The sequence below is a fragment of the Eleginops maclovinus genome, chromosome 15 (genome assembly GCF_036324505.1).
Source record: "Eleginops maclovinus isolate JMC-PN-2008 ecotype Puerto Natales chromosome 15, JC_Emac_rtc_rv5, whole genome shotgun sequence".
Lineage (NCBI taxonomy): Eukaryota > Metazoa > Chordata > Actinopteri > Perciformes > Eleginopidae > Eleginops > Eleginops maclovinus.
Window position 1 is genome coordinate 19,530,517 of NC_086363.1, and position 17,711 is coordinate 19,548,227.

At 40.4% G+C, this 17,711-nt stretch overlaps 1 protein-coding gene across 1 annotated transcript in view; it reads right to left on the reverse strand.

Annotated features, from left to right (window-relative positions):
- The window catches only part of mdn1 (midasin AAA ATPase 1), an 82,402-nt gene extending 65,765 nt beyond the window's left edge, over positions 1-16,637 (reverse strand). The window contains 12 exon segments of the mRNA XM_063902856.1: positions 4,714-4,809; positions 5,589-5,670; positions 7,240-7,412; positions 8,487-8,601; positions 8,930-9,033; positions 10,013-10,144; positions 11,353-11,562; positions 11,919-12,111; positions 12,716-12,823; positions 13,791-14,015; positions 15,350-15,576; positions 15,857-16,637. Coding sequence (XP_063758926.1) covers positions 4,714-4,809; positions 5,589-5,670; positions 7,240-7,412; positions 8,487-8,601; positions 8,930-9,033; positions 10,013-10,144; positions 11,353-11,562; positions 11,919-12,111; positions 12,716-12,823; positions 13,791-14,015; positions 15,350-15,576; positions 15,857-15,952 — 1,761 coding nt within the window. The 5' untranslated portion in view covers positions 15,953-16,637.
- Between the last annotated feature and the right edge of the window lie 1,074 nt (positions 16,638-17,711).

A 17,711-nucleotide genomic window follows, 5' to 3' on the forward strand; every position in this document is an offset into this window, starting at 1 on the left:
AACCTTTTGTTAATAAATTAATAATCAACAACATCTCTGAACGAAATTATTTATTTTACAACGAAAATCCTTTCTAATAAGAAATAATTGTAATAAAAACTTGATTCAGGTGACTGCGTTGATGAGCTTTATTTTGAAATACAGCGACTTATCAGTGCATTCAACGTAGGAGAAATAGGCCTACTAATAACTTCTATATAACAAGGTGAACAAGTCAATAAAATAATAATAATAATAATAATAATGACAATTAGTGGGAGCTTGTTTCTCTGCAACAAGCCGGTCCCATCTTGGGGTAATGGGAGACAATGACACCCGAAGTGTGTTCCGTACATCCAGTCTGCTGCGTAGTCTTGTTTTCGTTGCCGTCACTGCAGAAAATCCCACTTCACAAAGATAGGAGGTTGGGAATGGAAGCAGGGTTTTCAATGCCTTTTGGGCTATCTCTGGATATTCTGCCTTGACTTTAATCCAGAACTCTGGCACAGTTGTGGTCTGAAACGTACTTGTAAGGCCACCGTCATTTGCAATGTCCAGCAGTTGATCTTCTTCTTGCACGGACAGGCTCGATTCACCAGGTTTGTTCACAAATGGGTCGCAGATCCATTCTTTCGCAGTCCGTGGGTCTTTTGTGGTCGGGAAGTACCGCTCAAACTCTTTCAAAAGCAAAGACAGGTGATCGTGCACCAGCTGGGAGAATGATGGATCAGGCTCAGTCTCTTCCAAAATCCCCGACAATGTTTGAAACATGTCAAATATCCCTCAGTTCACTCGCCGTCCCCACAAATCCAGTTTGCCTTTGAATGCAGCTACTTCATCTGCCAACTTGAAGAAAGTTGTCATTTTCCCCTCAAGTGACAGATTAAGTTCATTGAGCAGGTTGAATATGTCGCACAAATAAGCGAGTTTTGTGACCCATTCCTTGTCACTGAAATGTGCTGCCAGGGGTGACTTTTTTTCTGAAAAAAACCTCTGCAGCGGCTCTCGTAATTCAAACACTCTTGCCTATGATCTGCCTTTAGATAGCCACCTTACTTCAGTGTGTAAGAGAAGCCGTTTGTACTCCGCGTCCATCTCCTTACAAAGTGGCTCAAACAGACGCGAGTTAAGGGCATGCGCTTTGATGTGGTTAATCATTTTAATGACATCATTCAACACGCTATTGAGTTCAGGTGACATTTTTCGGCTAGCCAGCATTTCCCTGTGAATGACACAGTGCGTTGACTCACATTCAGGTGCAACCTCCTTTACCCGAGAAGTTAAACCAGAAAGCCGTCCGCTCATAGCAGCAGCTCCGTCCGTGCATATGCCCACACAAAAGGACCAATTTAGTTTTCCTGATATGTAATCATCCAGAGACTTGAATAGTTCTGTGGCTTTGGTGTTGGTTGGCCACAATAGTGCACATAACATATCCTCCTGCACATCCTCCTGATATACAGTGGGGCAAAAAAATATTTAGTCAGCCACCAATTGTGCAAGTTCTCCCATTTAAAAAGATGAGGCCTGTAATTTTTATCATAGGTATACCTCAACTATGAGAGACAGAAATAAGTCAAATAAGTATTTGGTCACCTACACACAAGCAAGATTTCTGGCTCTCACAGACCTGTAACTTCTTCTTTAAGAGGCTCCTCTGTCCTCCACTCGTTACCTGTATTAATGGCACCTTTTTTAACTCGTTATCAGTATAAAAGACACCTGTCCACAACCTCAAACAGTCATACTCCAAACTCCACTATGGCCAAGACCAAAGAGCTGTCAAAGGAGACCAGAGACAAAATTGTAGACCTGCACCAGGCTGGGAAAACTGAATCTGCAATAGGTAAGCAGCTTGGTGTGAAGAAATCAACTGTGGGAGCAATTATTAGAAAATGGAAGACATACAAGACCACTGCTTATCTCCCTCGATCTGGGGCTCCACGCAAGATCTCACCCCGTGGGGTCAAAATGATCACAAGAACGGTGAGCAGAAATCCCAGAACCACACGGGGGGACCTAGTGAATGACCTGCAGAGAGCTGGGACCAAAGTAACAGAGGCTACCATCAGTAACACACTACGCCGCCAGGGACTTAAATCCTGCAGTTCCAGACGTGTCCCCCTGCTTAAGCCAGTGCGTGTCCAGGCCCTTCTGAAGTTTGCTAGAGGGCATTTGGATGATCCAGAAGAGGATTGGGAGAATGTCATATGGTCAGATGAAACCAAAATAGAACTTTTTGGTAAAAACTCAACTCGTCGTGTTTGGAGGAGAAAGAATGCAGAGTTGCATCCAAAGAACACCATACCTACTGTGAAGCATGGGGGTGGAAACATCATGCTTTGGGGCTGTTTTTCTGCAAAGGGACCAGGACGACTGATCCGTGTAAAGGAAAGAATGAATGGGGCCATGTATCGTGAGATTTTGAGTGAAAACCTCCTTCCATCAGCAAGGGCACTGAAGATGAAGCGTGGCTGGGTCTTTCAGCATGACAATGATCCCAAACACACCGCCAGGGCAACGAAGGAGTGGCTTTGTAAGAAGCATTTCAAGGTCCTGGAGTGGCCTAGCCAGTCTCCAGATCTCAACCCCATAGAAAATCTTTGGAGGGAGTTGAAAGTCCGTGTTGCCCAGCGACAGCCCCAAAACATCACTGCTTTAGAGGAGATCTGCATGGAGGAATGGGCCAAAATACCAGCAACAGTGTGTGAAAACCTTGTGAAGACTTACAGAAAACGTTTGACCTCTGTCATTGCCAACAAAGGGTATACAACAAAGTATTGAGATGAATTTTGTTATTGACCAAATACTTATTTTGATGAAAAATACAGGCCTCATCTTTTTAAATGGGAGAACTTTCACAATTGGTGGCTAAATACTTTTTTGCCCCACTGTAAATATCGCACATAAACAAGTAGTGTCGCCTTGTTATCTACATCAGTAGACTCGTCAACCTGGATTGCGTACCAAGGTGACTTATTAATCCTCTCCAACAACTGCTCCTCAATATCCTCTGCGATATTCTCAATTCGCCTAGTGATGGTGCTGGCTGAAAGAGGAACCTGTGCTATCTTTTTAACTGCAGCCTCTCCTAGAAGTTCACGGCAAATGTCTTTAGCGGCGGGCAGGATCAATTCTTCACCAACACTTGTTACATATTACACAGAGCGGGCTCGGCGCATGAGAATCACCTGTAGGGATAAACCCGTATTTTAATTAGGACTCCTGATATTGTCTTTTAAAAGCAGATTTACTTTTTCTTGGAAGTCGTAGGCTCTTCTTCTGTCTCTTCATTGGGCCTTTTCCCCTTTCCAAAGAAGCTCGCCAAAGATGTTTGTTTTTTGCTAATTTTTGCTATCTTGTCGGTTTAATTTTCGCGGTAACGGCTGGTGACGTATCACGTGACCGAGACCTGTCAAGAGGCACACACGCATGCGCCATTCCGCCAGAAGTCACTTAAACATATTTAGACTGATAATCAATAAAAAAAAGAGAAAAATTCAAACGTTTTGTGCGGCCCGGTACCGAATGGCCCGCGGCCCGGTACCGGGTCGCGACCCGGTGGTTGGGGACCGCTGATCTAAGTTATATTATTAAGCTTACTTTCATGTTACAAGTTAAACAGATGTTATATTAAACTTGGTCTTGTCAACATTTTGGAAAAGGTTTTTGTGTTCACTGATATTGTTGAAAATGTTACTTTTCGAAGGGGGTGTACTCATTTACGCTGAGCACTGTATCTCAAACATAAATATTTAATTAGTATACCATGAAAGACGAGACCAAGTTTCATGAGTGGGCCATAATACATTATACTTTTTTAATTTGCTGTGAGACAATACAAAATGGACCACAGGCCGCATTTGATCCCAGGCCGTAGTTTGGACACCCCTGATGTAGATAATAAAACAGGAGGGAGACTTTTGAAGATTACATTTTTTTTGTTGATCAATCAATCAATCAATCAATCAATCAATGCAGTAGGGGATGCTTTACATACTTTTTAAGGCCAGGACAATCTTCCTAAATCTTTTTTTTTTTGCAACTGTGAAATTGGTGGTTATCCCAGGTAAGATAAGATGTGCCTTTATTAATCCCTGTGGGGAAATTAGAGTGTTTAAGCACCGACAAACAGATGTTGCTTTTTTGCATATTTTACTTTGAATTTTCAATCTGGCGTACACTTGATTGTTTAGTAGATTGGATTATAACAGGAACATTCTTATTTATACTGTTTATTTTATAGTGTTTAGATACTCCTCTGAATATATGTATGTTTTACTTAGAATATGTATATATTATGTTTTAATTTTAAATGTGTATTTTAATTATATTCTATTTTTTGGAAAGGATGTAATTCTTGGCGATTGACTGTCATAATGCTGCTGTGACGAAAAAACAAATTTCCCAACTTCGCATTAAAAACAGTGTCCATCTATCTATAAATGTTTCACTCCCATTAAGAATGTGCCAGTTCTGGGCAAGCTACGACGACAAACTAAAGAATTCCACCAATATTACGCATCTAGTTTTCTTTTACAGGATTCTAAAAAGAGTATCCTACCAAACCTTTCCTCACCTGTTTGTTAATACTAAACTCAGGACAGAAAAACCGGAGGGATCAGACTCTGGAAACAGATCACGAACCGTTTTTATCTTAGCTTCCTCTCTGGATTTCCACATGAATGCCTCCCTCTCTAACTTGGTCTCAGCCAGATCAGGCCGGGCAAATACCTTCTCTTTGGAGATGTTCAGCTTGCTTCCAATGATCTCGGCCATGCGCAGGCGGCCTTCAGGGCGGGACAGCATGGCAGTGAAGCAGTCCAGAGCCTGGAGGAGAGACGCATTACAAAGAGGTATCAGTCGATACAAATCATTCATCCTCAATCAACACCCGATTATAATTACAGTTTCTACGCTTCAGTCAAAACACACTGTACTTCTAAAAATAGAAACGGGTATTGCAGTGCAGTAGGACTAACCTATTAGCAGTGATAGGAGGGTTACTTAAAACATGTAATCCATTACAATAACTTGTTACCTGTAAAAAGAATGCGAGTATCAAAAGAAATGCAACCTGATTACTTTCCTTTACTTTGGGATAACATCAATATCAAATGCAATGCAAATAAAAACAAGAGAACCTAAATATCAATAATATGTTTCTACTTAAGTGTTTGTAACAATGAAACCTTAGGCTACTTAAATGTAATATCAAATGCTGGTTAAGCTTAAAACATTAATCAAAAGCCAACTGTATTTTGTTTAATAAATCAGGTGCCCACCTACTGCAAAATAAAGACTTAAAGTAGCCTAAATATAAACCATAAAGACAATGTATTCAGTATGTCTACCTACAACATATCAATCTTTATTTAAAAATGTATCGTAACACTGTAATCTTGGTCTCTCTAAATGTAACAGTAATCTGATTACTTTATTTATAATGTACTTGTAATCAGATACAGTCACCTTTATGTTGTATCCTGATTACGTCATCTCTTTACATGTAATCCATTACTCATAAAGTTCCTGCTATCTGCTGTTCTCTGCGAGGGAAACATATTTATCCTTTATTGTGAACATCTTAGGAGATCAAACCCACTCACCTCTTGGAAGACGTTCTGTGCTGTGGCTGAAGAGGAGCTGTCGAAGTTAACACTGATCCGCTCGCACCACTTCAGCAGGTCCCTGAAGGAGACACAGCGAGATAAAAACATAACATTAAAATGGATCCAACAACGTTTTTTAAATATTTTTTGGGGGCTTTTTGCCTTTAATCGGATAGGACAGTGGAGAGTGACAGGAAAGTGGGAGAGTGAGTCTGGGTGGGATCCGGAAAGGACCACGCGTCGGGAATCGAACCCGGGTCGCCGGCATACGGTGCAGGCGCCACGGCCGGGGCCTAACAACGCTTTTTTAAAGTCGATTTAGATGTCAAAGAGACTACAATCTCTAAATGAGTTTATTTTTCAGTTATTATGTATTTTATGTGCCGATCAAGAAGATTAAAATATAACCTGATTTGTGTCTGATAAGTTCTGCATGCAAGCATTAATGACTTGTCTCCAGCTCGCCAAGAAGAACTTCGATGTCAACCACATAAATATTAAAAAGGTGCGTTTAATTAGAAATCTGAATTATTTGTATTTGTCCCGCAACGGAGAAAAGTAAATTAATTATATATTTATTTATTATTATAAGAGCAGAAGTATACAGATAAAGTGAAGAGAATAGTTTATTATTCAGGTATTATATATTCTATTTGGTAATCAAGAAGATTCAAATAAACCTGATTGGTGTTCAATCAAGTTCTGCATGCAAGCTGCGACGCACTAAAGCAACAATAAATGATTCAGGCAGGCGCCGTTAGTCAGTGGTGTTAAGTAAATTATCAAGCAAAAATCCATACAGCAGTACACCATGGTAAAAAGAAAGTAGCAGTATATACAGCTCAGGAAAAAATACTGCAGCATGATCAATTTCTCCGGTTTTACTATTTATAGGTATGTCTTTGAGTTAAAGGAATATTTTTTTTTGTATTCTATAAAAAACTGACAACATTTCTCTGTGTTGGAATTCAACACACACTGGGATGGCTGCCATACATGTAGAGATAAAGATTTAAGAAACATTTGGAGTAGTCTCTTCATTTTTTCCAAGGCTGTATATATATTTTAGGAGGCATCTGTTACTGTTTGCCATTTGCAAAGAAATGAGATAAACAGGCCGCTGGCCTGACCAGCAGACTGTGGGATACCGGCCCATCGTACCAAGGACTGTCCGATCAATAGTGTATGGAACACGGCGGCAGCTAGTGGAAAGCTCATTAAAAGGCTAGTGGTATTAATTGGGTCGGGGGTCTGATAATGACTGTCAGGGTGCAGAGAGGCCAGATGGTGCATGTCCTTTCTCTTTTTATACCATGACTTATATAATCAGATTTGACACACAGGAAACAAGGCTAAAAATGTTCAAAGGAAGAGTGTCAACTCTGATTAGCTTAAGAGTTTTACTATTTAATTATAGTTTAAAACGAGGTCTATATCCGTGGCTTCTAATCATTTTTTTCCCCGTTGGCATCACGGGGGCAGGAAGTCTACACAGCAGACTGAAAACCCATCTGTCTCCACTGAAAACAATCCTCTCTTCTGTACATTGCCCGTATATTGGTTTGGCTTAATGAAAGCTAATGTACCTTTTTTTGTACAAGTACAAATAATGGGAAATAGAGGGATCAGTGGTTAGCGGGGGCCTCACCTCAGAGACAGGGCCCTCCCCTCCAGCGTGCTTCTGTCCTCGCTCTGCTGCTGGCGGTCCTCAGGCGTCTGCAGGCTGCTGCTGTCACTGTGTCTCTCCCCGGTCAGCTGGCAGTAAATGTCCAGGAGGCGCTCCGACACCACCGTCAGCTGAGGGTACCTGCCCACCAGAACCTGCAGAGAGGGGGGTCAGAGCCTCTGGGTTTCTGTGTCATGCCAAACATGTGTTGTAGTGACCACTTAAGGAATGAATACATCATTATAATAATCAATGGAATAATAAACTGAAAGTAGCCTGTCCCTATAATGCTAATTAGCGAACGTATGAAGGCTTATATTCTAGAGTAACTTTAGCATGTTAAATTAAGTCACACACACACACACACACACACACACACACACACACACACACACACACACACACACACACACACACACACACACACACACACACACACACACACACACACACACACACACACACACACACACACACACACACACACACACACACACACACACACACACACACACACACACACACACACACACACACCTTAGCTTATCCTCCCTTTTAATAAAGTCTGTCTTTTTTTATCTTACTGAATAACATACTGTGCAGTTACCAGTAGAAAGAGCAATAGAACACTAAGTGAAAATCATATTTCAAATCAGTCAAACAGAACTTCTTCTGGACTGACACTCAAGTTTCAAACATGAGTGGCATACAAGTTCCTTTTCTTTTAAATTAAATTAAATACTACACAAGCTCAGAACCATTTTGATATCCTGTAGTTTCAGTTTAGTCCGTACATCATCCACTCATAGCTCTCACTACTGAGTAACCCAGATTCTTAACGAAGAGTCGTTTATTTATCCCATATGAAAACCTTCTTTTCCATCAGGTTCCACAACTGGGCTTCACATATCCATCCCAATCCATAATCCGCAACCATAGCTAACTTCGGTGCCGTTTGTGCACACCTGGGGAATATCTTATGGCCCCGTTTTGGACTGATTCCCACAAATCCGTAAAGCATTTAAAGGCCTGTAACCCCAGCAGAGCATCAGAGCACAGCCTCAACATGTTTTCGGTACGATTGGACGCTTCCTTCAGGTTTTTACTTTAACAATGGTTTCTCCCAAAGCAATCTTCTGACTCAGTACACCTATATGAAGTCCATGTATTCCTCTCTGAATAGTAAATGATGCAGTATGGCTGTGCAGCTGTGCGGGTGCATCACTCACCTTCTTCAGCTCTTCTCTGGGCATGTTCCCCATCTGCAGCTTGGTCCAGTATTTGTCCAGCAGCGCAGCATGAGAGTTTTGGGGTTTGTGCCAACTGCCGCCACTGTAGTACATCCTGAACACAACAGCAGAATCAAAGTCATACCGTGCTCACTTAAGGCACTGACTGGCTCACGGATGGAGCTTATACCCCTTTCTTATCCGAAAGCCGTCTACCAGATGTTCTTAACTGGCTGTAAATGGCTCGTCTCAAATTGCTTAAATGTTCAGGAGCGCTTTTGTGGCTTTCATCATTTAAACGATGTGCCCAAACAGTGCTTCCTGTTCTAGTCCATTTGTGGGTAGGTGTCAATTACAAAAACCTCCAACACATCCGACATGTTCATGCCAACAGTTGTCACATCTCTACAAACAGCTGATCCATAGTGAAATTATTTTCTGACCTTCTTGTTGCAAAGAACAGAAATCCAGGAGCAACGTCGATGCAGTCCTCCCGTCCCGGAATCATCAGCTTCTTATTCTCCATCAGAGGCAGGAGCACGGAGATCTACAACACAAGACAGTTTCACAACAAACATTAAGCTGTTTATAAGTATTAAGATATATTCTAACCTTCTTCTCTTTATTTTATACTTGTATGGCATTGAGGTTTCACACATCAAGGGTCATGCACACAACAACAGCAATGACAGATAAACATGAGGATAAAAAATACAAACTAAAAACAGTTGCAATTTGAAGAGCAGGGATTAAACACCAAATGTTTAAAAACAGTAGCAGATGGGAGGTGGGTATATAATAACCTTCCTGTATCCTACGATTCGTTTTAATTGTTTTTATGGCAAAATAAGGGGTTATTTCATCTTATTGCCACAAAAATACTACTGTCAGTGAATTATGTGTGTTTATTATAAATGTATAGCATCTGGTGTCAATATGTGCAACCGTTAAAATTGGAAATGGTTTCAAAACAGAATTCTTACTTAGTTTTGACTTATTCTTTCAAACCTTTATTAAGTTGTGATTGTTATTCTATTAAATGTTGTCTTATGTCTTCCTTTATTTTTCTAAGAGGGATCATTATTTACTTTATTGTATTTTATTTGTATTATTTATAAAACAATAATTATGTGTTCCATTTTGTTAAAGCACTTTGAGCTGCATCTGGTGTATGAAAATTGCTATATAAATAAAGCTTTATAATTATGATAATTATAATTATGGCATACAAATGTGTTACAATCTATTGGCATATGTTCCTCTGATCTTAACTATAGTCAAAGTTATTCAAAACGTTGGCCTTTTTTAATTGAAAACTAAAGTCATATTTTTGTAAATGAGGTTTATTGATCAGATTTGAGAAAGATAAGTAAAAGCTGAAATTAAGTTGGCTTAGAGGGTCTAATGTAGATTTGGGTGGTGATCTATACTATATGCTTTATCAACAGTCAAACCGGGAAAAACATTGCACAGTTGACCAAAGGTTAAGGCCATATCTGATACAGTTCTCAACAGTGTGAGCTCACCACATCCAGAGGTGCGTGGTCGATGTCCTCCAAGAGGATCCACTGGCCTTTAGACACAGCCTGGGTCAGCGTCCCCGGCTGCCACACGAACTTCCCCGGGATATCAGTGCAGCGGTACATCCCCAGCAGCATCTGAGACACAAACACAACACAGGTTCAGCCCTCCATCTCATCTAGAGTCAATGTCGGTGGGGGGGGCACACCAGAGGTAAGAATTCAACCTTTCTATATGGCTCATGTGTTCTACGAGGTGAGAAACCGGGGGCCCAGTTATTTAATATTTAAACATCCATACGGTTTGGCAGAGACACCCTGACGTTGAGTTCCTTTATAAGTGTGGGACCATAGTAATGCAGGGCCTGGTGATGGACATGAAACATACATGTTTTTTGTATTTCATTAACCTGTCATTTCCTGATGCGTTCATGTGCAATGCCAATTTGAATATTTTGTAGGTAAAGTTACAACTGCATAGAGTAAAGCTCACACAGACACAGAGGCCAGCTCATGGGTCCTTCAGGTAAAAATCACCGCTCATGAGACAGTGCTGAGCGTCTGCAGCCTTGTGCAGAGCCTTGTGCAGAGAGGTTGTACAAAAGTATTGAAACAAATGTATATGCTATGTGTGCATCAGTATCTGTATACATAAATGTAAATATTGTAGCATTCGCGGCTCCGCCACATAAATAAGGAGGACACAGGGGATTCAGCTGAACCAGAGAACCGAGTTTTATTACCCTCACCACAGACTTAACCCCGGGGTTGGAAGACTGCCCAAAACAACAAAACAGGCTAGACTATCTAGGCAGCGGACGTTCTTCTCCCCAATTGTCTTTCTCTCTTCTTCTTCGCTTTCCTCAATTGCCGCAGGTCCACACTCTTCTTCTACTCTCTTTATTCCCACTCCGCCCTGTCCAGCTAACTAGGGCAACATCTCCCCCCCTTTGAGTCTCTCCCCCGTTTAACAGTTGCTTACCTGTACATCATTTTTATTTTATTTTATTATCCTGTGTGAATCTGTCCTGTTTTTTATTCTCGCTCTGTTGCTGCTTAAACTCCTGAATTTCCCCACGGGGATTAATAAAGCTACGTTTTATCTTAACGGTCGCAAGCTAGCATTAAATACATATAATATATCTCTAGTGTATTTTTCCTAGTTTTTACAAGTTTAATTTGTCTTGAACTTATGCCCGCCTGGAAGTCCCTTTGAAGTGAGCAACATATGCTCCAAATATACTAGATCCTACACTAACCATAATACTCCATACTGTTTTTAGTCAGAGCCTCCCTGCCTCCTGACTGCACAGCGTCAGTAAGCCTTATTTTCCGTGTGCTCTCACCTTGCTGTCAGTCTGATCGCCGAGCTGCACCTTCAGGATGTCGGTAGCTTTTGTGTGTCCTGTGACGGTAGCCATGAACTCCACCAGGGCTGTTTTTCCGCAACCGATAGGACCTTCGAGCAGCACAGGCTTCTGGGAAGCCACAGCCAGAGCCAGTCTCCTCAGATTACGGCACGTTGAGTCCACCAGCACCAGATCCTTCTGGTTCCTCTGCAAATCAAGAGCAGCATCAGGACCAAAATACGATACCGTACACTTTATTGTCCTCGTAAGGAAATTAGTTTTGGATTTAAAAAAAAAAAACACCTGACACTGAAACCCTACTGCACAAATCCCATGGCAGACATTTAGACTATACATTACATTTGATTGTTGAAAAGCTAAATGGACAGGAATGAGAGTGTAGCCTGACTCTCCTACCAGAAGGTAGGAGCTGGAACTCTGGGTGGAGGATGTGGGGGGGATCAGATGTAATTGTGTGTGTCTGTCTAATGATTAGCTGCTCATAAATACTGAAAAAGACCCACAGCTGAGTAATCTGATGAGACAAACTAAAGGGTAAATACCTGTTCAGGTAGTCGAGGAACTATCCTGGGGAGGACCACGCCGCAAACTGCCACCACGTTTTGGGAGAGGTCCTCCGACACCACCTGGCCTCTCGTGAACTTATTTGCCTTCTCTTGGCGCCACATCACTGAGCCCTGATTGGCTAACACCAGAGCTTTCTCTATCTCCAGCTGCTGGCTTTCTTCCAAAGATCTGAAGAAGTAACAAAGAAAAAGTTCTAAAACCGAGACGACAGTTCTGTGCATTCATTCTCTAACATTTGGAATGTAGTACTTTTATGTGTAATTGAGTATTTTTCAGATTGTATTGTTAGTACTGAGTACCTAGTTAAAAAATCTGACTACTTGTTTCACCACTTATTGAAACTAAACTTCTAAACCATAATACTCTGCCTTAAATATGGGTCATTTCATACCAACTCACGTGGCCTCCTGGTTTATGTTACAGATTTTATGTCCTAAAAAATTAAGTGAAATCTACTATATTTTTCACTGGACTTGGTTGACATTTCTAAAAAACTGCAAACAAACCCCAGAAAAACATTGCAACATTACTTTATGTTGTTGTAGAATGTTTTACAGTATTTAAATAAATGTTACTGTGTAGTATTCATTTAATCACCTAGAAAAAGTTTAGCCTTGAATAAAAACCTGCAACAGATCTCGCCTAATGTAGAATTCAATATATATATATTTTTAAGTATCCTCTTTTAATAATTTACTGTTTACAAGTATTTCTAACACTTTTTACTTACGGTTATCCCATATGAAAATAGATGAAAGAAAAGGGAACATACTTGAGTTTCATGTGAAGGATCTCATCACTGGACAGCACTTTCCTCAGGAAGATGGTTTTCTGATTATCAGTCATATGAGAGACCAGTGCTAGACACTGGGCCGTGTACCTGTGACACACAACCAGAAAGTACACTCAGTCTCATTGGTAAGGAAGCTAAACAAAGAAGAGAAAGAAAGATCTGTAGAAAAACAGTATAAACACTGTAACGGCTAAATGTATGTAGAGTTAAAAATCTGAACATTGATTTCATCCGTAGGCTTCTGATGGGGAGTTTGATTTTATACTCAAAATCATCTTGCTTATTAAGAGAGCCAGACAATCAGAGACAGATCTGCACGTCAGCGAATCAAGCCTAGTCTCGTAAGATCGACGGCAGCTGCTGCATAGAGCTGAGGCCCTGTGGCCGCTGAGTGTTGAGCAGACTTCCCACTCTGATGCACGGTAGTAATTAACGGCTGGTGAGACTGAATGAACCACCTGGCTGTCAGCCTTGCTAGCTTTTTAAATTAATACTCGCAGCTTGTTCACTGTACTGATGAATTAACATATTTCGTTTTAGAAACCTGACAGTCAAAAATTAAAGCTTTCAGATTAAAGTTTATGACGGTTGACGAAACCAACAAGAGTAACATGGATTGGGTTTTTTCCTTATCCTGTGGTTTATCCAAGTGCCATGACTGCGCGACAGTGAGCCGGCATGACCTACACCAGGACACTCGAATGCAAAAAACCTGCTGGAAATTCAGCCGTCAGCAAGTTTACCATTTACAAATGTGCTTTAAATATTATGTCAAAATGTCTCCTGTTAAATAGGCCAATTGTAGAAACCTGGGACCATATTTGGGAAAGATAATGTGAAATAATCATTGTGTAGGTGACTGATTCAAAAAAAGTATTATTACAACATTATAACATCATTTTGAGAATAATAAAATGACCCTTAATGTTTTAGATTCTTTTAACTAACATAACAAAACAATAAAAAGTTCCAAAAATGCCATTAGAAATTAAAACGAGGCTTGTATGCATTTCGAAATGCCTTTTTTGGCCCCTGAAGACCCCACAGTACATACCCTCGCACCATGACATCACTGGTGAGCAGCTGGGACACACAGGGACTCCAGTCCCACAGCATCCGGAACTTGGCACAGTCACTCTGGAGGAAGCGCAGAGTGGCCCCCATGAGGTCACGCAGCTTCATCCTCCGGGGGCCGTAATGAACAGCCGACGCCTCTTCACTGGTGAAGAAGAGCCTCTGAAACACTGGTGGGGCATTGTTGAAGTACCTGGCAGCAAATCTAATGGAGAGAAGTGGAGGATTACACATGGTGGGTGTTATATACGTGTCCCATAAGTGTCTGTAGTATATTTCTATACATTTATAAAGCTTAGTGAGACTGTATATTGTAGAGTATTCAATATTTTTTAGATACTTGTGAGTTTGTATGTACTTGCTGTTAATGTAAGGTTTATTTTAATTACATTTGTACCTTATTGTATCTTTTAAATATGTTTAACTTGTGTACTGCATGACAACACTGCTGCTGGGACAAAATCATTTCCAAATTTGGGATAAATTAATTATCTATTATCGATCGATTTATCTATCGATCTATATTTCTATTTTACACAAATGTATCTAGAGCTCTATAAAGGCCAACAGACTATGAGTTTGAAAACATTTGCATAAGACATGTCATCCCAAACAAGTCCCCTAACTTGTTGAAAGTCCATTACTTAATCACTTGGGTATCCCTTCAGGGGGGTGCGTTACCATCCTGAAAGTCTGTTTCTGGGATCTCATTTTTTTGCAGAAATCAAACTATCATTCATACTCAAGCTCCATGTTTTAGGCTGCTTCGAAGACAAACAGAGCACGATAGTAGCTCCATATTTTTCAAAGTCTAGAGTCTGCATCAGGGCAGGATTACCAACTGTGTTTGGTTTGTACTGAAAATCAGGAGGACAGCTGAATAGACAAGGGCCCAGTGTCATCAGTTAAAGGAGTATTTCAGCCCTTTTTTAAAAAAAAACATGTATTTATTTTCGAGAGTTAGATGAAAGTTGCAGTCCAGTACAGCACTGGAATCAGGGCATGGTTGGCCTAGCTTAGCATAACAGTCTAAACGGCTCTGGAAAATCATAATAATGTTTTATCTTATTTGTTAATGTTGATGCTCTGTGATAGGATAGGAGGCTGTGGCGCAGTGGGATAGTGGGCTGGTCTTCAGATCAGGAGAGAGTAGGTTCAAGTCCCACTGTAGTTAGCATCTAATAAGTGGCATGTAATGTAATGATAACATGTTGTTGTTTTTTCCAAATCGGGCTTTGTAACTTTTTAAATATATTCAAATCCAAGCATATTCCTAATCTTAAAAAGCATTTTCAGAACCTAAGCCTTGAAGATGTGTATTGTGAGATTGCAGATTATTGTGTTTAATCTGTTTACTTAAAGGCAACTATAAATGATGAGTGTCAATCAGGGCCCACATCTCATTTCTACCGAATGGACCCCCTGCTGATTGAATTCAGCCATGTGTCCAGATGCAGCACCCAGGCATCTTTGGGTGCTTTGCTAAATAGAGGGGACATTTCTGAAGTTCACCAAACGGCATAGGAGTGTATTACTTACGCCTGTGCATCAGGACTGATGCCGAGCAGTTTGCTGAGGGCCACACACAGGCGCTCGTGGAGATCATGGTTGATCCTGCCACCAGCTTTGACCCTCTCTGCGTTTCGCTCCAAAAGGTCCAAAACCAGGGGCCTCAGATGTCGAGCAATCAGCAAAGTGTATTCCTTCTCCAGCAGCAGCTGAGACACACAGTCCAGAATGCACTGCCTGTCCTGCTGACTCCATATCTGAGGAGAGATCAAGGAAAGGACCACATTGACCTTTATTGATTGGTTGAAATAAAAACATCAATATGTCTACTTAAAATTATAATATTAGCCATGATAATAATATTATTATCATGGCAGCTGAATGGTTTTAATGACACAAAACACTCTAAAATGATGCCATCTGCCAGTGACTACTGACATGTGAAGGGAAGGTTACTGTACGCACGTTTTGAGTCAAATTAAAACACTCTAAACACACTCTGTTATTTCAAACACACTAGAAATGAACACGTCTTACCTGTTTTGATAGATATTGGGACAGTTCGTTGTGACTTTTGTCAACATGTCTGGATATGGTGCCCAGAGATGGCAGGCTCAGTTCTAAATTCTCCATCGTATCATTTGTCGCCTCGTGAGGGTCGATCTGCTACGGAAACAAGCTCACGCCGTCTATGATTATATATATATCTTGATTTACTCGTATTAAAACAAACTGTGAGCTCATTACGCGTTTGTCCGTCTCGGGCTGTATCACAACACACACATGCACGTTCTCGTCACTGGTGTTAAATCCTGTCCACATGTGAGTGAAGCGTAATTCCTTCCGGGTCGCATCCATCGTTTAGAGTTAACCACGCCTACTTCCGCATTAACGTAGCTCTGCGCGACTGCGTCATTGATGAATAAAGGGAATTTGCCATCCGCATAGCAACACAACGGGGTACTTCATTATACAGAAATATTTATTTACTTTATTTTCGGGGTAAAAGCTTAATTTTCCATGATTTTTTATTTAATCTTGGCAAAATATAATAACAATATTTTGGTCCAGCTCAGTAATGACTGTTACAGGGTTGACATTTGCTAAACTTGGCTTTTGCTACTTGTGTGATGATAATCAAGCTAGCACTAGAGATTTTGATAAATATATTAACCTTATTTTTCAAAATTACAAAAAATGACCAGTATCCACTAACAATAAGCATAACAGGGTGGATATGTTAAGCTTTTCCACAACAGTCAAGCTCTTCGAAAAACATTAAAAAATACTTTGAATGAAGAGCTTCTTGTAGACGCTGTTCCTGCTCAAAACGAATTCTTCTTCTTGGGTCATAAAAGTAGTAGCAGAGTAAAGGGGCGTGGCCAGGGGGATTTAAATCAGAGTAACAGGGGGGACATTCAAACGTGGGACACATTTAAAAAAAAAACTTTAATACGTTCTCTAAATACATCCAAGTATCCACCCCGACCCGGAAAAGTAGACGTGCTTTGGCGTTGTTAATTCAGAGTGGAAACAAAAGCTATTCAATCAACGTCGACAATGACAAGAGAATGTTAATGACAGATATTTATAAATAAATACAAAAGTAAAATGGCATATGCTACAGAAGATCAAGTTGTTTTTATTTAACAATTTCCTGTGGGAGTAGTGTACGTGCTGCTATCAATTCAAGCAGTTATATATGAAAAGCATTTGCTATAAATATCAACCAATACTCACTGACAAAGCCCACAGTATGACCTTATTGTACAGTAATTCAGAGGTAAATGGTGAACTTTTACTCCACTACATTTATTTACTACCTTTAGTTAGTTTACAGATTTGGTTTAAGGATGTGAAATGTAAATTAACCCTTAAATCAGACTTTAGTTCACCTGCAGTAAATTCAGCAGCTACCCTGCAGTATACAAAGCCATTCAAACTAGCTGCACCTTTACCAGCTCTGAGAACACTTTAATGATCAATAATTATAAAACATATCAGAGATATTATTCTGAAATGGACCAATCAAACAATGACTACTTTTACTGTCGCTACTTTAAGTACACTTTGATGAGAATACTTTCTACTTTTACTGGAGGAACATTTTGAATGAAGGACTTTTACTGTAACAGAGTATTCCTACACTCTAGTAGTTCTAAGATTACTTAAGTACAAGATCTGATAAATTGGTACTTTTTCCACTTCTGGTTTTAGACAGTATGCAGAATGAATTATTACATTCACTTATTAGACGCTTTTATCTAAAGCGACTTATCTAAAGCGAATGTCCAGCAGTGGCTCAGTCAGTAGGGGCTTGGACTGGGAATCGTAAGGTCGCCGGTTCAAGTCCCCGAACAGACTTGAAATATGGAAGGTGGACTGCTACTTG